General features: G+C 45.0%; 1 protein-coding gene across 20 annotated transcripts in view; it reads left to right on the plus strand.

Moving 5' to 3' along the window:
* The window catches only part of Camkii (Calcium/calmodulin-dependent protein kinase II), an 83050-nt gene that overhangs the window by 58511 nt on the left and 7756 nt on the right, over window positions 1-16783 (plus strand). For 7 of the 20 annotated variants that reach the window (XM_076382931.1, XM_076382933.1, XM_076382938.1 and 4 more), the window contains exons 11-12: window positions 3023-3109; window positions 11391-11447. The exons of 2 other annotated variants lie outside the window; for them this stretch is intronic. In XM_076382931.1, the coding sequence (XP_076239046.1) occupies window positions 3023-3109; window positions 11391-11447 (144 nt within the window). Of the gene's footprint in view, window positions 1-3022; window positions 3110-11390; window positions 11448-15819; window positions 15976-16783 lie in introns of all 20 variants that reach the window. 11 more of the 20 variants (XM_076382946.1, XM_076382947.1, XM_076382948.1 and 8 more) reach the window with 5 other exon arrangements.

A 16783-nucleotide genomic window follows, 5' to 3' on the forward strand; every position in this document is an offset into this window, starting at 1 on the left:
TGCTACACACACGATACAAACTCAATTTACACGCTGGGATCGATCAGCGGCTGATTTATTCGTCGGTGTGTCCCCTCTTGAGTCAACTGTCCCATTGTGCTGCTTAAAACAATTGGGTCAAGGCTTTCCCCTTCCACGAACCATCGCTGAGGGGCGTGGTGTCATGGAAATGGGTAGGGGAAGCGATTCTCCTCGTGGAACTGACTATAGGCGAGCCAGAATCAGAGAATCGTTTATTCTCTGTTTTTTATTTATATTTCAATGTATTATCTTTAATTTCCCTGTTTTGGTTTTTATGGAAAGGCTTCTAGGAGGTCTCCCAAAAATTTTGAGCAGCGACTAGTCAATAGTTAAATGGTTGTATTAAAACAGCAGTGCTCAGAAGGGGCACCGTCGCATGAATAACCGCAGCCGCGTCGCATTTGGCATGCCTACGCTTTACGCCTCGCTTATTTATTTCATTTTATGCCTGGTTCTCGGCTGTCTATCCGCGTTGCTCGCATTTCTTAACAGCCGCCTCGCAGAGAATGCAGATACAGACGCGTGACAAGCAGCAGCGTGTCGAAAAGGGCCGCCCACGTCGAGCACCAATGTCCCTGGACTTCTCACGCCTTTCTTTGAGCCCCTTTTGTCGAAGCAATGCCTTGTCAATCGATTTTACATCCCCTGCGCCTTTCCCTCGAATTCCTTAAAATAGCCGACACTATCGCGAAAGCTAAATCCAGATCCAAAAGATCAATTCTAAATTTTCCGCCGACACTTTTATCCCCCCGTCTCTGTACACCTTTGACCTGTGCATTGCCTCGACGCGGGGGTAGTTCCGCGGTAGAGAGATAAGAATACGCAGAGCGCATAAAAGCGCGACACGATGAACGCGTTTCCGCAGCTTCCGCTGCCTTTCCTCCAAAGTACACGGATATTATACCTCGGGGAGGAATTTCGCTTCCGTATTTATACGCGTTGGAACCGAGTGCCTTTCCATCCTGTCTCTCCACACCGCTCCTAAAGGTAAATTATTCAAGCCGATCCCCGCGGAGAGACGATTCACGTCCTTTGAGGTTTGATATTGCCGCGACAATAATTACGTCGCCCCGGGGCGACTGTGTAATTCAATTTTCCGAAAGGTTCTTTCGAGGAGCCTTTTCCACTTGGAATTTTCTGTCATTTTTCCCGATACGCGTTACTTTTCGCCAAGGAGGATTTTTAAGCCTGACAGACTGACCGACCATCGACAGCCTTTCGTTCCGCGGCTGACTATGTACGGACAGACCACTAGGAGAAACGCGAATTTAGTCGATACTGTCAGACAGCTTCCCAGCGGAAGCAGTCGAGAAAGGAACTTGGCCTGGCCCCGTCACTCGCAATTTGCTGTACCCAGACACCTTTTTTCTCTACTCTCGTACGACACGCATCGCACGCCGCTCAGCATGCAGTTGCAATATTTTTCTTTTTGCGATTACGACGCTTCTGGCACGGAACGACGCCGAGCTCTCGAGAGCAGACATCAGAAGGTAAAGAGAAGAGGACCTTTCCCTGGCACCGATACGTCGTCTTGAGAGCATCGGCAAAGTTGCTCGGACTGATTGATCACGATTGTCTCGCATGCTGAATACGTACACTAGTGTTCGACTTCCTTGCAGTCCCTTGTTCCTAACCAGAAGGTCTCTCTCCCCTTTCTTCTCTCTCTTTCGCTTTATCAGTTATCTACAATCTATCTTCTACTGATTTGCAGTTTTCTTCGGTAGTCTTCTTTGCTGGAAATATGAGTTTTATGTATTGATGCATTCACTGTATCAGTGGAAACTTAGATTTATTTTGGAGCTGGTCTTCATTTTGTGGAGAAGTAAATAACAAGGGTTGTGCTGATGATGAGATGGATCGACGTGAGGAGTGAGAGGAAATCCCCAAATTTGGATTAGAATTTCTAGAATCCCTAGAATGCTTAGAGCATCCAGCTCTCGCTCGTTACGTCGACCCTGCCTCGACCATCGATACTCATCAGTCTCAGCCTCCTAATTTCAATTCTCCTAAAGAGATACTCTTCCAACTCTGGACTCTCTTTCTCTCCTCAACAAACTTCAATCTCGCGTTTCGATTTAGCGATCGAGACATGGCTCGCGCGACTCCCTTTCAGGTCCGTTTTTGTTCTCGAAATTCCGTTGTTTTGAAAAGTCCTCCGACTCCTCGGCGGCCTTTCCTCCTTTCTTCCCTCGGCCGTTAAGGCGGCAACTGTTGTGCGCTATTCTTCGATTCTCCGCCAATCTGTTTCATAATCAGCGAGGACTGCAGGCGTCCTTTGTGAGGAAAGAATGGAGGAAAGGTGGTTGCCGGGTTCATTGTCTCCCATTGTTCCCGAACTTCGTTCCAGTTTCATCCGACGTTTACTGTTTCCCCGCAGCCTCGCTCTCAGCGACGTTCCTGCGGGGGCGGTTTCCGCCGCGAGCCTGGAATCGCGTTGCTCATGAATAATTCGCTGAAAATGTGCACCCGGTAGAACCATCGGGAGACCATACTTAACGACGCTCTTGCATCTATCTGAATATCACTCTAGATATCGAGAACACTGTCTTCTGAATCACTTTGCTATTTTCTACAGGAGGAGCAAGCTTTGGTACAGTTTGGGAACCCTTCGAAGGACCCTCTCTACTTTTCTAACGCTCCAAGCCTGAACGCACGCGTCTGTCTTGATCGCTATGCCGAACTAACTTTCTCAAACTGTTCTCTAATTCTAACTGCAAACGGGACTTCATTGTCCCGATAGTTCCACCCTCTCCCAGCTTCTCCCGTGGCCTTCTGCGTCTGTGTGCTCTACTCGCTCTGCGATCTCTTCTCTTCGCTTCCTCCAACCATCCCAAAGCCTCCCCTTCTGCCGATTTACTCTTCTCTCTTTGTTATGCTCAATTACTTTTGCTCTATCTCTCTACCTATCTCTATCTATCTCTAACTATTTCTATCTCTCTATCTCTCACACACACTGAACCATCTTCTATGTCGATTTACTGAAACGCTCTGCGTGCTCCAGGTCGGAGCACCACGAAGAAGGGCGATGGCTCTCAGGTGAAGGAATCTACCGACAGCAGCACGACGATCGAGGACGATGACGTGAAAGGTAGGACACACCCATCCTGATTGTCACTCTAGATCTTCTTGTAGCTCCTCTTTGTACGTCCTCGGTTCCCCCTAAGGGGACGACCTTCGGTCAGAGGGTCCCCCGGGAATGTGCACCTACTAATAGTCGTATTTCACGTACCCATCGACATTTGGGGCCTGGCTGCACCTACCGAGGTGCGCACAGTGTTTTGTCGTTGCTTCCCGTTGTGTTCGTGAAACACTTGTCACGATTCGAGGCGATCCTCCTTATTTTAGGGTTTGACTAGAACCTTGGGAGAAGAGATGAATCTGTAGGGGGTGTCTCACAAAAATAGGACAATTTAGAAATGTAATATTTTTAAGAAAATAGTTACTCAGTGCTACCAATACAATTTTGAAAGGTTTCTGTTTCCTTGAGACATCCTATATATGAACCCTTTTAATGTTCAGACAGTGGAATCACTAAAAGGGTTGATACTGCAGTTCAACAAATTTAAACCCTGAGTTCTGTTTAAACTTGAGATACCAATGGGGTGTGGGATCGTAGGGCGCTTGAGTAATGATGATAATGACGATTGCTCAAGCGTCAGCCCTCGATTCGTCGTGTGTTTCGTGTACACAAATCGAGCTTGAGGCTCGTTAATTGTTCGAGACCGCCCACCTAGGACAGTTAATTTCCCAGCAAGATCTACCAATGGATCGAAGGACGAGCTCACGTTCTGCGTGTGCTCGTAACGCGGCTATAACTGGATTTCTGTCACGCTGACGGCTGGATTCGAGGCGGAACAGCTTTCTCCTTCTTGGGGAAGGCGAGGGGGGCAGCTGGACGAATCTGAATTTATGTTCCGCTTACTTTTCGGTCGTCAGCCGGCTACAGTAGACCGATTATCGAGTTTGAGCTGACTCGGGTGTTCCATCGACCATGGAAACCATGACAAATGGGACTAAAACTCGTTGTAATATATATTCTCTGAACTGACCCTTAAATCACTCTCTTGGACACTTGGGAACGGTGTTCCAAGCAACTGTGCCCTTCGACCAATGTGTAGGAGTTAATGAATGAATATAGTATAGTTTATACGAAGATAAATTCCTCCCTTTTCTCTTGGCTGTACCGTCACAGCGATTCTTTGCCATCGATAAACTCTCCGCGATCCCTTCTGTACGTAACGAAATCATGAGCAGAGACTTGCGCGCGCATATCGGCCTATTATTAGAAAGATAGTACTCCTGCTCACGTGCAAATCGATCGTTGGACAATAGCTCGAGTAGTTAAGTATATCCTCGTGGTTGCTTTGCTCCTTCAACCTATCGCCCTCTCTAGCCACGATCCGCCTTATACTTGCGTACACCTGTGCCCCGATCATCGGTGTATGTTCGTAAATCTGTCGCGGAGGTTCGTCGATCGAGACGAACGTTTACAACTTGTCGTTTCAATCTGTTCCTCGACAACGATAAAGACATACAGCTTCTTGTTTTATGTGGACACATTGTTAGACAGAAGTGTCAATTCTGAACCAGGCCAGACTTGACTTATGGCTACTTTAGTAATAGATGAGACCAGACTTTGAATATTCTCGTGTTTTATGATTTCACTTCTGACTAATAGTGGAGAAGCTGCTGAAGCTGGACGTCTTTATCAATTTTTTTTGTGTAGAGAGGATGATCGAACGAGCCTCTGTTGGACAGTAAGGAAAACCGTGTTACTTTAAAACTGTAGAGCTTTGCTCGTTGTTTAACAAACCGCAAGAAAATTATTCTTTCGCGGATCTCTCTATTTTGCCTATCTGTAGACGTTGAACTGTGTACTCTCCGACGCTCTGTCGCGATTTCCCCCCTTTTCTTGTACATAGACTCTTAACGAGGATTCTGGCAAAAGTCCCCACTGAAATTCCCCGAGAAATCGATACAGTCGTACTTGCAATGCGTTGCAATTAAACGGAGCACGTGATCTTAACTCTGGCATCTATTATACGTTAATGGTACTTTTGACAAGTTGATAGTGCACCGTTACAGCCACCGCTATCTACCATCTATTGTCACTGCATATATGACACTCATGATCGTGTATCACTATTAAGCGGCGATCTTCCGCGTGATATCACTGTTTCGCAATGACGACTGCAGTATTTAAATTAAGGCAATGAAATCGTTTTTCATTGCAACGCGATTGCATCGGCTGCACTCATTCCCATGTTCACGCGACGCGAACCCACGGCTTTGTGTAGTACGTTTCTGTACGCTGCTCCTATCGAGGTTCTGTCTACTCGAGTAGAAGGTCTACTTACCCCGTCAAACCTCCACTTCAATTGTGTGCAATCTGTACCCCTATTGACCTGATTCGAGGTCTCGAGTTTTCTCATCCACGCGTTATCTTTCCCATCAACCCGCTTTAATGAACTGTCGCCGAGACTTCTTGATCAACCGCCCATTTTTTCGCAGAATCGCGATTAGAACACGAAGTGAAATCGATAGACAACCTCCAAACTCTTCACACCAGAAGGAACATAGTCCATCGAACTCACACTATCGAAAACTCTTCTTATTAAAAGGTTTTAATTTTAAGAAAGGAGTTTTGCATATTTTATGAGTCACGAAAGAGTGTTCGATAGTGTAATCATCTTCACCTTCACAGGCTCAGATGTTGATGTTCCACTTGATATTTTCTGAAACACTTTTCCCTTGACACTCTCGTTGATCAGCTTTGAACTGCTCTTTTCTTTGCGGTATATATTTTGGAAGAATTAAAAGCCTTCGCATACGTTGCCAGAGCAGTATCGTTGAGGACCCTTCCCAGAGGACTGCATTTTTGCTACGAAAATTTCATATTTTTCTTAATTTCGTTCCACCAATTTCCATCTCGCCAGATGTTTGCGAACATTTTTAATTAAACTTGCAAAAAACGGCATCTAATTAAATTTCTGATCGATAAACAAGTACACGAAAATGCAGTCCAAGCACTGATGTGTATATACTAGATACGGTGTCCTCCTACAAAGTTATAATTTCTTGAACCAAATTATCTTTGAGAATAAATCATTTCTGGCCCCAAGTGAAGTCAGCGCTAGAATTCTGAGGCACCATTTTAAAGTCTAGAACAAAGAAACATAATTTACAGTTTTTAGTAGCTACCAAATAATATTTTATACTCAAAAATGGTATGGTCCACGTAGTCAGAGAGCTTCTCTACGCTCAGATGCTGCATACCGTATCCAGTATATCAGTGAATCCGCGTGAACCCCGGCATGCATGCAACCAACCTCCGTGTCCCGTACACAGAAAACACCAGCAGACAATGGGTTTCATTTCGCTCTCAAGATTCAGACACTTTATCACGGAGTGAATTGATCCTCGAGCTTCCCTCCAACCCCCAGACACGAGTACACTTGAGCACAAAACGGCAATACTACTGAGCACCGAAACAATTGGATTCAGAAGCGGGTTGCAAAGGACGGCTGGCCCTTGTTTACCGTTCCTTCGATGCAAATCGGGATGCAAAAGGAAGAAAAAGATGTGGAACAGAGCTCTCTGAAACACTGGCTCCGTTGCAGTGTCTAAAAAACCGCTGAATTTTTCTTACCCCTTCGCGAAGTTTTCTCAATGACTGATTTCAGAACAATATCGCGTATCATTGATAGTTTTAATGAACTATTTACCACTTTGACTGTCGTAGAGTAGTTCTAGTTGCTACTCTTCCAGAAATTCCTGTGAAGAGTAACTGAGACTGTCTTCCATACAGAACGTCGCGCCAGTTAAAGTGTTGGAGAGTTCAAATTGATGGGTGATCTTTGTTAACATAGTTTATGGGGCCCGCCTGATACTTAGAAAGTTTGAAATTGTTCTCGAACACTGACTTAATAACTGTGGCCAAATTGGTTGAAAGAGAATGAAACTTCTTTCAAATCAACTCGTAAACACATTCTTCTTGTTACTTGATATCTACTCTACAGAATTATACTTGGACACTTTCCCAGTAACTGCACGTGGACTTAGAAAAGTTATCGACTCGAATCACCACGTAGACACTCTTATCTCTAACACTAGGACCAGTAACTATTACATTTCACCGCATAATTTGAGTACATCGTCCTCATTTATCCATGCTCATACACACATACTGACAGGAACACGTGTCCCGTTTCTTCAGTAAAGTACAAGTAATCCGCAGAATAGCTGTACGAGGAGCGATGAATAATGTTCTTTTGCGCCCAGTAATGATGCTCACAAATCCATAACACGTAGCCGTAACCATGATACGAGTAAAAGTGCACTGGTAGAAGCAGGAATTAGGCAGAATCCCTTGCGAGAAACTTAGATTTGTATGTTTCCCCCTTCGTCGGAAACGACACGTGATTTCGTGATTTGCTAATATGAGCACTTTTGTTCAAGCGTGATTTTTACTTCGAAACGTCGTGGCTGTTACCTATTTTTATGTAGTAACACTTTTTGTTAAGGTTTTCACCCGGAATTTTTGTCTAATTTTTGAGAATTAGCCTTTGAGAGAATTAAGTAGAATAACCCCGTGTTTGGTCAGACATCGAGAAAAGTAGTAGAGATCGGCGTAAAATCAGACGGGGACAGTTCAATTTATCCATGGAAGTGTGCAAAATGCAACGAAGTCAGATCGATAACAATTCTTTATAGGATTACGGAATATTAAAATTGAACTCGAAGGTAAATTCCGATCTAAATTGATAGTACGTGCAGACTGTTCAAATTCCATCGTTGCCACTTCGTTTCGAGGGAAATTCGTCTAGATTTTCAAGATTTATTTCGATGGATCGAGGGTACGAGCCGCGAATGGACCACCACCACCGTTCACAATCGAAATTTTTCTTGATTTATGCAACTTCCGAGTATCTATTTTTTTATGTATAATTGATCAGCTGAATCATGATCGCACCGATTACTAGCTACAAATTGAACCTTTCCATACTTGGAATTTAATCAAGTACGACCTAGTTTTTCTCTTAATTTTTCTGTTTGTCTTTCCACAACGACCACCACCGTTTCTGTCTCGTCTGGCGCACGCGCTATCTTCGTTCGCGTAATTAGTACGCAATTAGCGTGGCACGATAAAGAATTAGTCCCTCGCTGCGAAAATTTGAAGTTCCTACGAAAATTAGCCATGGAAATGTTAACCCTGGAGCTCGAAAAATTAAAAAGGATTTATTCATGCAAATTCTGTACAACTTTTCAGAGGAATATTTCATGATGAGCAATAATCCATTTAATAAAGTCGAGATAAAATCAAGCGATAAATTTCCTAATCAGCTTCCAGGATTAACTACTCGTATTCTATGGGAGGAGCTTCACAATTGTAGAGAAAAATCGGGAAGAGAATAACGAAGCTCCCTCGGAGATATGATCGAGGTTTCGATATGATTCGAGCGCGAATCGAATAGTCGATTGTTAATCGACGACGCTTTTGCTTCTTTATCTTCCAAGTATTTGTTGCTACTTTTATTTTGTTCTTTCCTTTATTTTACACTGGAGAGCGTCTTATCGAATTCTTTTGTGGTCGATGACTGAAGAAGAATCGCTCTTTGCAATACAATTCGATCCACCAAGTGCGCAATATTGATGCACCTCGTTTTCAAAGACCCTGTGTTGGACACTGGGTGTCCATTGATGTTTGTGCTTTGCAAATGCCCATCAGCATTTCCTATATGCACATGCTGTGCCAGAAACGAGCGATTTTTATTCGACATCGAACAATCGGATTCTCTGGAGGCAAAACTTCGAGTTTCTTTTCCCCCGCGCTTCTCACTCATTCTCATCGCTCGCCACGAGCTATCAGTTAGTGATTTAGCCAGCTAGAAACGTGCCTAGATTTAGCTGTAGCCACGTTAGAAACGTAGCGTCACTTAGAAGCCGACGTCACCGCGTGAGATCGTCGTAGAGAATGGCCACCGTAGACGGCAGCAATCTCACACACATCACAATCAAACGTAAGTCGAGACAAACAGAAGAAGAAACACAGGCGGTAGTGTCGCTATATTTCATTTCGTTTAACCTTTTTCTCTCTTCCATTTTCTTCTGTACGGTTGCGTGAAACTCGGTCGTGTACACACGCCCCTTTGCAACACACGGTCCTTCACTGTGCACCAAACTTTTTTGGGAGTCACGACACTATTTTCTCACACACTGCTCGTGCCTTGGACATGTTCATTCGCCCCGAATATTTCTCCTTTCTGTGTCTCCCCTTTTTCTGTCTCTTTTCGTTCTGTTCCTTTGTCTGCATCGACTCTGCCTCGTCACGTGAAAACAACCCCCTCACTTTTAGTCTCTTAGGTCTCTGTACACGCGAGATTCTCTCACCACACCACGCGAACACAACGATCTACCGTCACTCCGGTGTTATGGATTTATGAACACCAACCCTCTCGCTTGCCTTTTCGCTGGTTTCCACCCTTTCTTTTCGTGCCTGCTGTCAACCCCGAACCTATGCACTCCTCGTTTCCGCTTGGCCGTTCTTGGATCGCTTTGCATGGCTTCTGCGGCGAAGGGAGAAATTGTTCCAGGAGAGGAGGATTCTTATAACTTCTATCGAAGTTCCGCAAAATGTTTGAGGGGCTACAGAGAGTTCCATTTTTGGAGATCCATAAAAATATCAATAAAATTGTCAGTGTTCTTCTATTCATAAATTTAATGGTAGATATCAGCTCTCAAACTGATGATATTTCACCTGGCCTAAGAAAATGGAACGCCCTGTAGATTGAAGAACAATTTCTCGTAGAATTCCTTGCTTGTCGATGTCCACAGCTTAAAATTGACCCATCTAGAAACTAAAATCCCTGCTTGAAGCATCCTCCTGCTTGTGCATGGTGCATCGACACCCTCGGAGCTTTCTCGGATGCCGAGTCGAGCGTTCAAAGCGAGTGAACCGAAGGGACACTGAAGATAAGGTTCCTCGATCGTCCCCAAACGAAACTTTGCCGAGATAGTGTCTTCCCCAGAGCGGGGCCTGACGAATGATCGCGCGATCTCCGCGCAGCCCGCTCCCTATCCGAGAAACGAGCGAGAAGGATGTCACTCCCGAACAGAGCCTGTCACCCCCGTTTGTCTTAGAAACTTCAAGGAGCTCGATGACGATTTCTCACTGAACAAATATCCTGGCCGAGATCTCGGACACGTTTTCCGATATTCTCGTTTGTCTTTCGGAGCAACTAAGTCTTATCCGTCCTCCCTTTCTTTGTGTTTCTCTTCAACCCCTTGGTAAGTGTCCCCTGACTCATTCCCTCCCTTTTCGGAGGTGCTTGAAAGGAAAACGCTCGAATCTACGGGCAAAGTGAAACAATCGTCGCGCTCCTTGCTCCTTCGAGTACGATCCTGGAGTTCTTCCAGTTTTCGAAATATCCCCGTGGGGCTCCACTTTATACCCTCCGCGATTAAATCGCGCTCGATCTGCACGCGCGCCGTCCTCCTACCCTTTCTCGAGAGGCGATCGACCCATCCCTGATATCCTCGACATTTGCACGTTCACCGTGGACTGTACCTCTCTTCTATTTTACCTTAGTCGAATGATAGCACAATCCCACCCCCTTGTTCTGAGATCCTTTTTTTTCAAGGAATATCTAGGGCCAAGATACGATACATTGGACCGATACGTCGTGAGACTAAGTACGACTGCTGCTGAAAATTCTTTATATCTACGTCCTGTTAGATTATTGTAGATATTGAGAAGTTTTTGGAGGGTACTTCGGTATTAACGCAGCTAGTGTTGTCTCCGTGAACTGGCTGGAACTCCGTGGCGTTTCAACCCCAGGGAGAATTGCAGAAAAATTGGGGTGAAAATTCGTGTCGCTGTTGAATAGTCAATGTTGTACGCTTTCAGTGTCGGCTTGGTTGGTATTGGCACCTAATTTGGTTGTGTTGGAATTAATTCTTACCCTGTGGGTTACTATCTTCCAAATGTGCTTGTGATTAATGTGGAATTTCGTGGATTTTCTTGGTCACGGAGTTCAGCTAATTTACACTGAAAATTACGATCGAAACATCGTGCTGTAATCTTTTTGGAGTTGAGCAAGAAGCAACAGAATTCACTGCTGTCTACTGGAAACAAATTTGTGCTAAAAATTGAGTAAAATATCTAGAAATCTTAAATTTGGGGAAAAACGAATTGGGTTGCTTTTTGGTCGACACCAAGACGACAAGCTAGACTTAAACAAGCTTAGCTATTATATCGTACGCGTGGCTGGTCTCTAGTCCCGTATAAGTAGAGTCGATATATAATTGTAACGACCAAAAAGACTGTCGCATATCCATATATACGTGATGTATGTGTGTATGTTGTACAGAGGATAAGAAGGGCGGCGTCGACCGGAGCAGCACGGTCATTGCCAAAGAAACCGAAGGTAAAGAATGCACATCGAAACTGAGGCAGAGAAATGCTAAGAACGTTTCGACGTCTCGTATACTCGTGTATGTAAATATGTACCAATCTATATATATCTACATACACTCGTACGTATTTACATGTGTCTACGTGTAAACGTCCTACGGTCAGTCTGGCTTCTCCCGTTCACGATCTACTGTCAAACTTGTGACAAGCATTTCTTTCATATCTTTGGAATTTTCTCGGGATTGTGTTGGCAAAATTTAAGGTAAATTTAGGGGAAGTATCTGGTGTATTTTATTTGAATAATAATGTCGAATCTTTGTGGAGTAGAATTTTTTCAAGGTCCTTTGCAATCATTGCTTAGGGCTGGAGTGATTCTGATCATAAAGTCAATTAGTTTCGAACATTGCAATATATTTTCACACTAAAACGTCGTTCCAAGTTTGTAACTCTACCATTTTCAATTAAGAATTCCACTAGCTTCTTGGGTCCCTCTCGCCTCAAGTAATTCTACTGTAAATCAAAGCAGCCTCGGTGGAAGCTGAAAAAAGGCATTCTATTCCACTGACGTGCAATTTCCCCTCAAAGGAAGCAAAAAGCAAAGAATCTCTAATCGCAGTATAAATTCTAATTCCGCGGAGAAAAGGCTTGATTGCCTTTTCGAATTGTTGCAAATCCCCAAGTGGATGCTTCTCGAGTCTCCTCGTTCTTTGGAGACTCGTATGTGTCGGTGGCGAGAGGGGACCGGAAGTGGGCCGCGGACAGGAGAAGCCAATCCCACGAAGGGCTCAGTGACGAGCTTCGAGCCGAGCTTTTGCACCCTGTCTGTTCCAGCTTCCGCTAATTCGTACTTCGGATTTACCGTCTCTCCAGCCTCCTCTCGTTCCGCCAACTAACAAGGACCGTTTGCGCGCGTTCGCTTTCTCCGATCGGTGTCTGCAATTAATCAATCGTAGCCCCCGTCTTGCACCCCCCGCGGGCTCGAACCCCCGCCCTCCTTTGTGCTCTGCACGATGGGAACAATATCTACAGGGTGACTCAAGAAGAGAGGGCAAACTTGGGGAGCATATTCTGTCGACTCTTTAGCAAATTCCACTTCACGTCAGTTTCAGTTTATTTTTATTTCTAATTTAGGACACAAATTCTTAGAACCTGAATCGAATTTAGTTTGAACTAGTAGATACGAGGAGTAAGTAGAATATGCCTTCAAAGTTGTGCTTCCCATTAATGAAGCACCCTGTACATAGGTTTCCACAAACGCGCGGCGTATTTTGCTGCAAGTAGACTGCCAGAACGCTCGATTATCGCGTTCGATTTTAGAGATAATGAAACCGAGATAGAGGCCCAGGTTGGCCTTAGACTTAACGCAGCAGAACCGAGTTTCTCGTTTGTTTATCTCCTGTTCGTTTAGCGAGCTCGATTTAGAATCGAGCGATTCGACGAGTAGGATAAAGCAGTCGTTGACGAAGTAGCCGAGAGAAATTAACGATATTCGAGCCGAGGCGTCCGGTGGACCGACAACCGTGGCCTAAGACGTCCGAGGAAAGTAGAAAGGTAGAGGAATTGTGATACTTAAGTGACAACGAAGTACGATTACGCTGTGTTGGTTACTGACTAGCTTTAGAACCGATGTTAGGAAGTGTGTATCGTGCTGTTAAAACGTTCTAGCTGTTTAGCGAATAATATACACGTACAAAAGTTCCTCTGGAGCGGCTGGCTGTTTTACTTGATATCAATCCGTAACACGACACGAATTATTCCCGAGTTATCCGTCACGATTAGTCATCGCCAGGGACGAGGCTTCAACGGAAATACCTTGGCAGCTTGGCAGCGCTGTACGATAAGTAATTCGGCACCGTTAGCCAGCTTTTTGGAGACTCTAGCGGTCATGCTGAATAGGTAGAACCGTTTCATGCAAGTTGTATAGCTCAGTAGACATAGCCAGAGTCATCGTAGTCAGTCCTTCCGTAGGAAGCATTCTTTGCCTTCTAGCGAGTAGTAGATCGCTCATCGATCGCTGAACTTTACAAAGAAATAGATTAATGGACTAACAACGTAGATCTCTGAAAAGCTCACTTCATTCTTAACCCATCATTCGTCTAGTTTCCATCTCTTCAGCCCGAATGGTCTTCCATCATCGTCTACTGACGTAGAGCATTACTACGATGCACTCTGAAACGGTAGTACTATAATAAACAGTGGGGGATGCTTCCCCCACCATCAGAGTCCATTCTCTCAATGACAAGACTATAGCTAGGCACCAATGGAAGAGTGGAGTCTTCGGTCGAAGAGTTCCCAGCGGATTCGAGCGGAGTGACTTCGAATCTTCGCAGAGGATTAGACGGAGCGCGATGCACGCTCGGCGTACTGTCAACGGAAATACCTGGCCGCTTGGCACCGCTTGAAAATAGATTGGCAGCAGTACGCTACGCTCGTTCGTTCGGCCATCCTCGAAGCCGGCCCACCGCGGTAAAACTGTTTCGATTCTAAGTTTCCTCACCTCCTCGGGGAATCAGAGGCTCCACGTCGGGAAACTGCTTCTTCTGGTCACCCCAGTGTGACCTTTCAACCGCGAAACTTCGTTCCCCGTCGTCCACGAAAGGAATTCGAAGAAAAGTGCGCGCGGGCACCGAGTTAGCGTGATAAATGCGACTCGTAGGAAGATATTCTCTAAGTGTTTGAAATGTCGACCATCCCCGCCTTGCCAGGCTCCTCCAGGCAGACTGACAATTACGGTGAGCTGTGTCGACGTTTGTGTGATGATTGCTACGAGGAAGTGGAGATTGAGTTTGGTTTTGGGGGAGTGGAAGTGAGAAATGGGCTCTGCTTGAATTGAAGGGGAGAACTAGAGAAAAGTTGAAGATAGCTTGTGAACGTATAATATTCCTTGACTTGAATTATCCTTTCAAGTTACAACTGAGGTTGAAGTCTTTTCATATGAATTGTGAATCACGTGTAAATTGATATTCTTCTGTTCTGTATTCCACTCAAGCAGCCTTCAATTTTCATAATCTGTCCTCTTGAACCACTACATGACTCGAGTGTCTCATCTCGCGATTCTTCAAATTCCTCAACCCTCTGCGCCAAGGATCGCTGTTTGTCGTTAAAGCCATGCCTCCAACTGATCGTAATTTCTTGAGAACAAACTTGCATTCCGCGTCTCCCAAAGGTGCTGTCGAGTTCGTCTTCCTCCTGATTGATTAATGGATCCATCCCACGCGAAAGGAACTTCCGACGAGGCTAACGCGTAAACGCGTCGTGTCACGACCGCAGCCAAGCTTTTCGGTCTATTTCAGGAGCGAAACCGTGTCTATGTCGATGGCAGAGGCGAAAATCTATCGTGACTGGTTGTAACTATTCTCGTTCCACTTTTGCAAAGGTCGCTCGCGCGGCCAGCAGTGTTTCCGGCTAATCCTCGTGCCTTGCTCGCTCTTCGAAACGCGTCTCGACGCTGCCGGCTCTCCGAACCGGGACAGACACCTTTCAGTTGAGGCTGAAGAGAAAGGCGACGGAAATCGCCTCGTGCAAACGTATTTACACCCTCAGCTTCCGTTTCAGCATGGAGGATCCGTTTGAATCGCCGAGGGTGCGCTTGAGGATTGGGAAAAACGTGTTAAGTCGATCCTTCTGTTGATGAAAGTATCGTGCAGGGTGTGGGGGGAGCAGTGAAATGTTTGAGATCGCTGTGGCGCGATGAGAGTGTCTCAGAGAAAATTCAATCTGAAGTTTCATGTTTTTGTTCGTGATCCAGCTGTGATCTGGCAGTTTGAATCAAATTGTACTTTTATTTGATCATCTTAAGAGCTGTTCGGGTGAATTGATACGGAAGGTTGGTTTAACACGTTCGCTCCTATGGTTCTGGTACTAACAAACCCTGTGGATCGAGTTATGACGTGGTCCATGTTGCCTCTTCGAGTGTTCTGCTTGCTCCCCGTGGTTGAAATTCGTATTTACCCTCTTCCGAAGATTCTGTCGCCTGGATAACGAAATTTAACGTGAATTAATTTGAGAATTGAATTACAAACTTCGGGACCGGCTGGTCCAACCCTGTTGTACTTGGATTTGCACAGCGACGCTTCTTCTATCTTCCATTTACTGTCTTCTAACACGAAACTGATGGGCCTGTTTAAGACGGGGTCCAGTCGATACCCAACCAGTGTTCACTTGGATCCCAGCTATGCTTTTCAATCAATGCCCTATGAAAATTCATGAACTAAGTCTCGTCTAACATGGGATTAACCTCGATAGGCCCAATTACGACTAGGTCTAGTCGATTAATCGAGTCAAGTGTTCTGTGGACTCTGTTGCGTTTGGACCTCTCCCCCGTGTGTCGACACGCTCTATCGCTGACACTTCTAATCGGTGAATATTCGAAATCTTCGGCAAAGGCCCCGCCTCCCAGGGCACACCTCCGAACAGCCCTGCTGCCGTGTCCGCGTTCTCCAGGGTTGTTGGCGCGGCGAACCAGGCGAACAAACAACCCCAAAACCAGGTCCAGGGAAACCCCCTTGGAATAGCCGCGGTACTCCTACAGGGAGCGCAAGGTAAATCGGATGGTGAGAGTGAACTGAGAGGGAAGCACGGTAGAAAGTTACCCTTAGCACTTTGGGGTCGAGTCGCTTCTTTGTTGACCCTTTGAACTTCTGAACTTTAAGAAACAAATTTAATACAAAATTTAGAGTATTGTGAATGGAGACAGTAGGTCAATGATCGCAATTTTATGATACAGAGGATTCACAGAGTTAACAAATGGGCCTGGCAGTTCGACAAGATACGTTTGAGATGAGCATAGATTATAGTTTCTTTTTCGAACACTTTCTTAAGCTTTTTGTTCGAAAAAGTGTAACTTAGAATGATTAGATCGTTAGTTAATGCTTCTGTTCGGAGATAGCCATGCTTCTTTTTTGTTTTTGCTGTTACTTGTTAATTTAATTATTAAACATAAAACAGGATTCGCATAAAAATTGATATCAAGCTTGAATGTCTTGTTTTATCGCCTGAAAAAAGTTACAGTTTCTACCGTTCTTCCGTCTCTTAGCGTGAAAATTATGGCAGTGATGTTTTTGTTACTTCCGCCTGCGCCAGCGTCGAGCTTCTCCCGAGTCTCGATCGTTGGCTTCCGGCGATATCCATTGATTTTTAAACTCAAGTATATACGGATACCATAAAAATACTGGTGGTATATAAAGGTTGACATTTGAAAGGAAATCGATGACTTAGAATTTTCGCACTTAAGCTGTGCAGTGTCTCAGCCAATAGACACTTGCGTTCCATTTTTACTGACTTCGTATGACACGAATCACGAAGACAACTTCTACGAACATATCAGCGTCAGTGAAGTACTCTTAAAGA

The sequence above is a fragment of the Calliopsis andreniformis genome, chromosome 8 (assembly GCF_051401765.1).
Source record: "Calliopsis andreniformis isolate RMS-2024a chromosome 8, iyCalAndr_principal, whole genome shotgun sequence".
NCBI lineage: Eukaryota > Metazoa > Arthropoda > Insecta > Hymenoptera > Andrenidae > Calliopsis > Calliopsis andreniformis.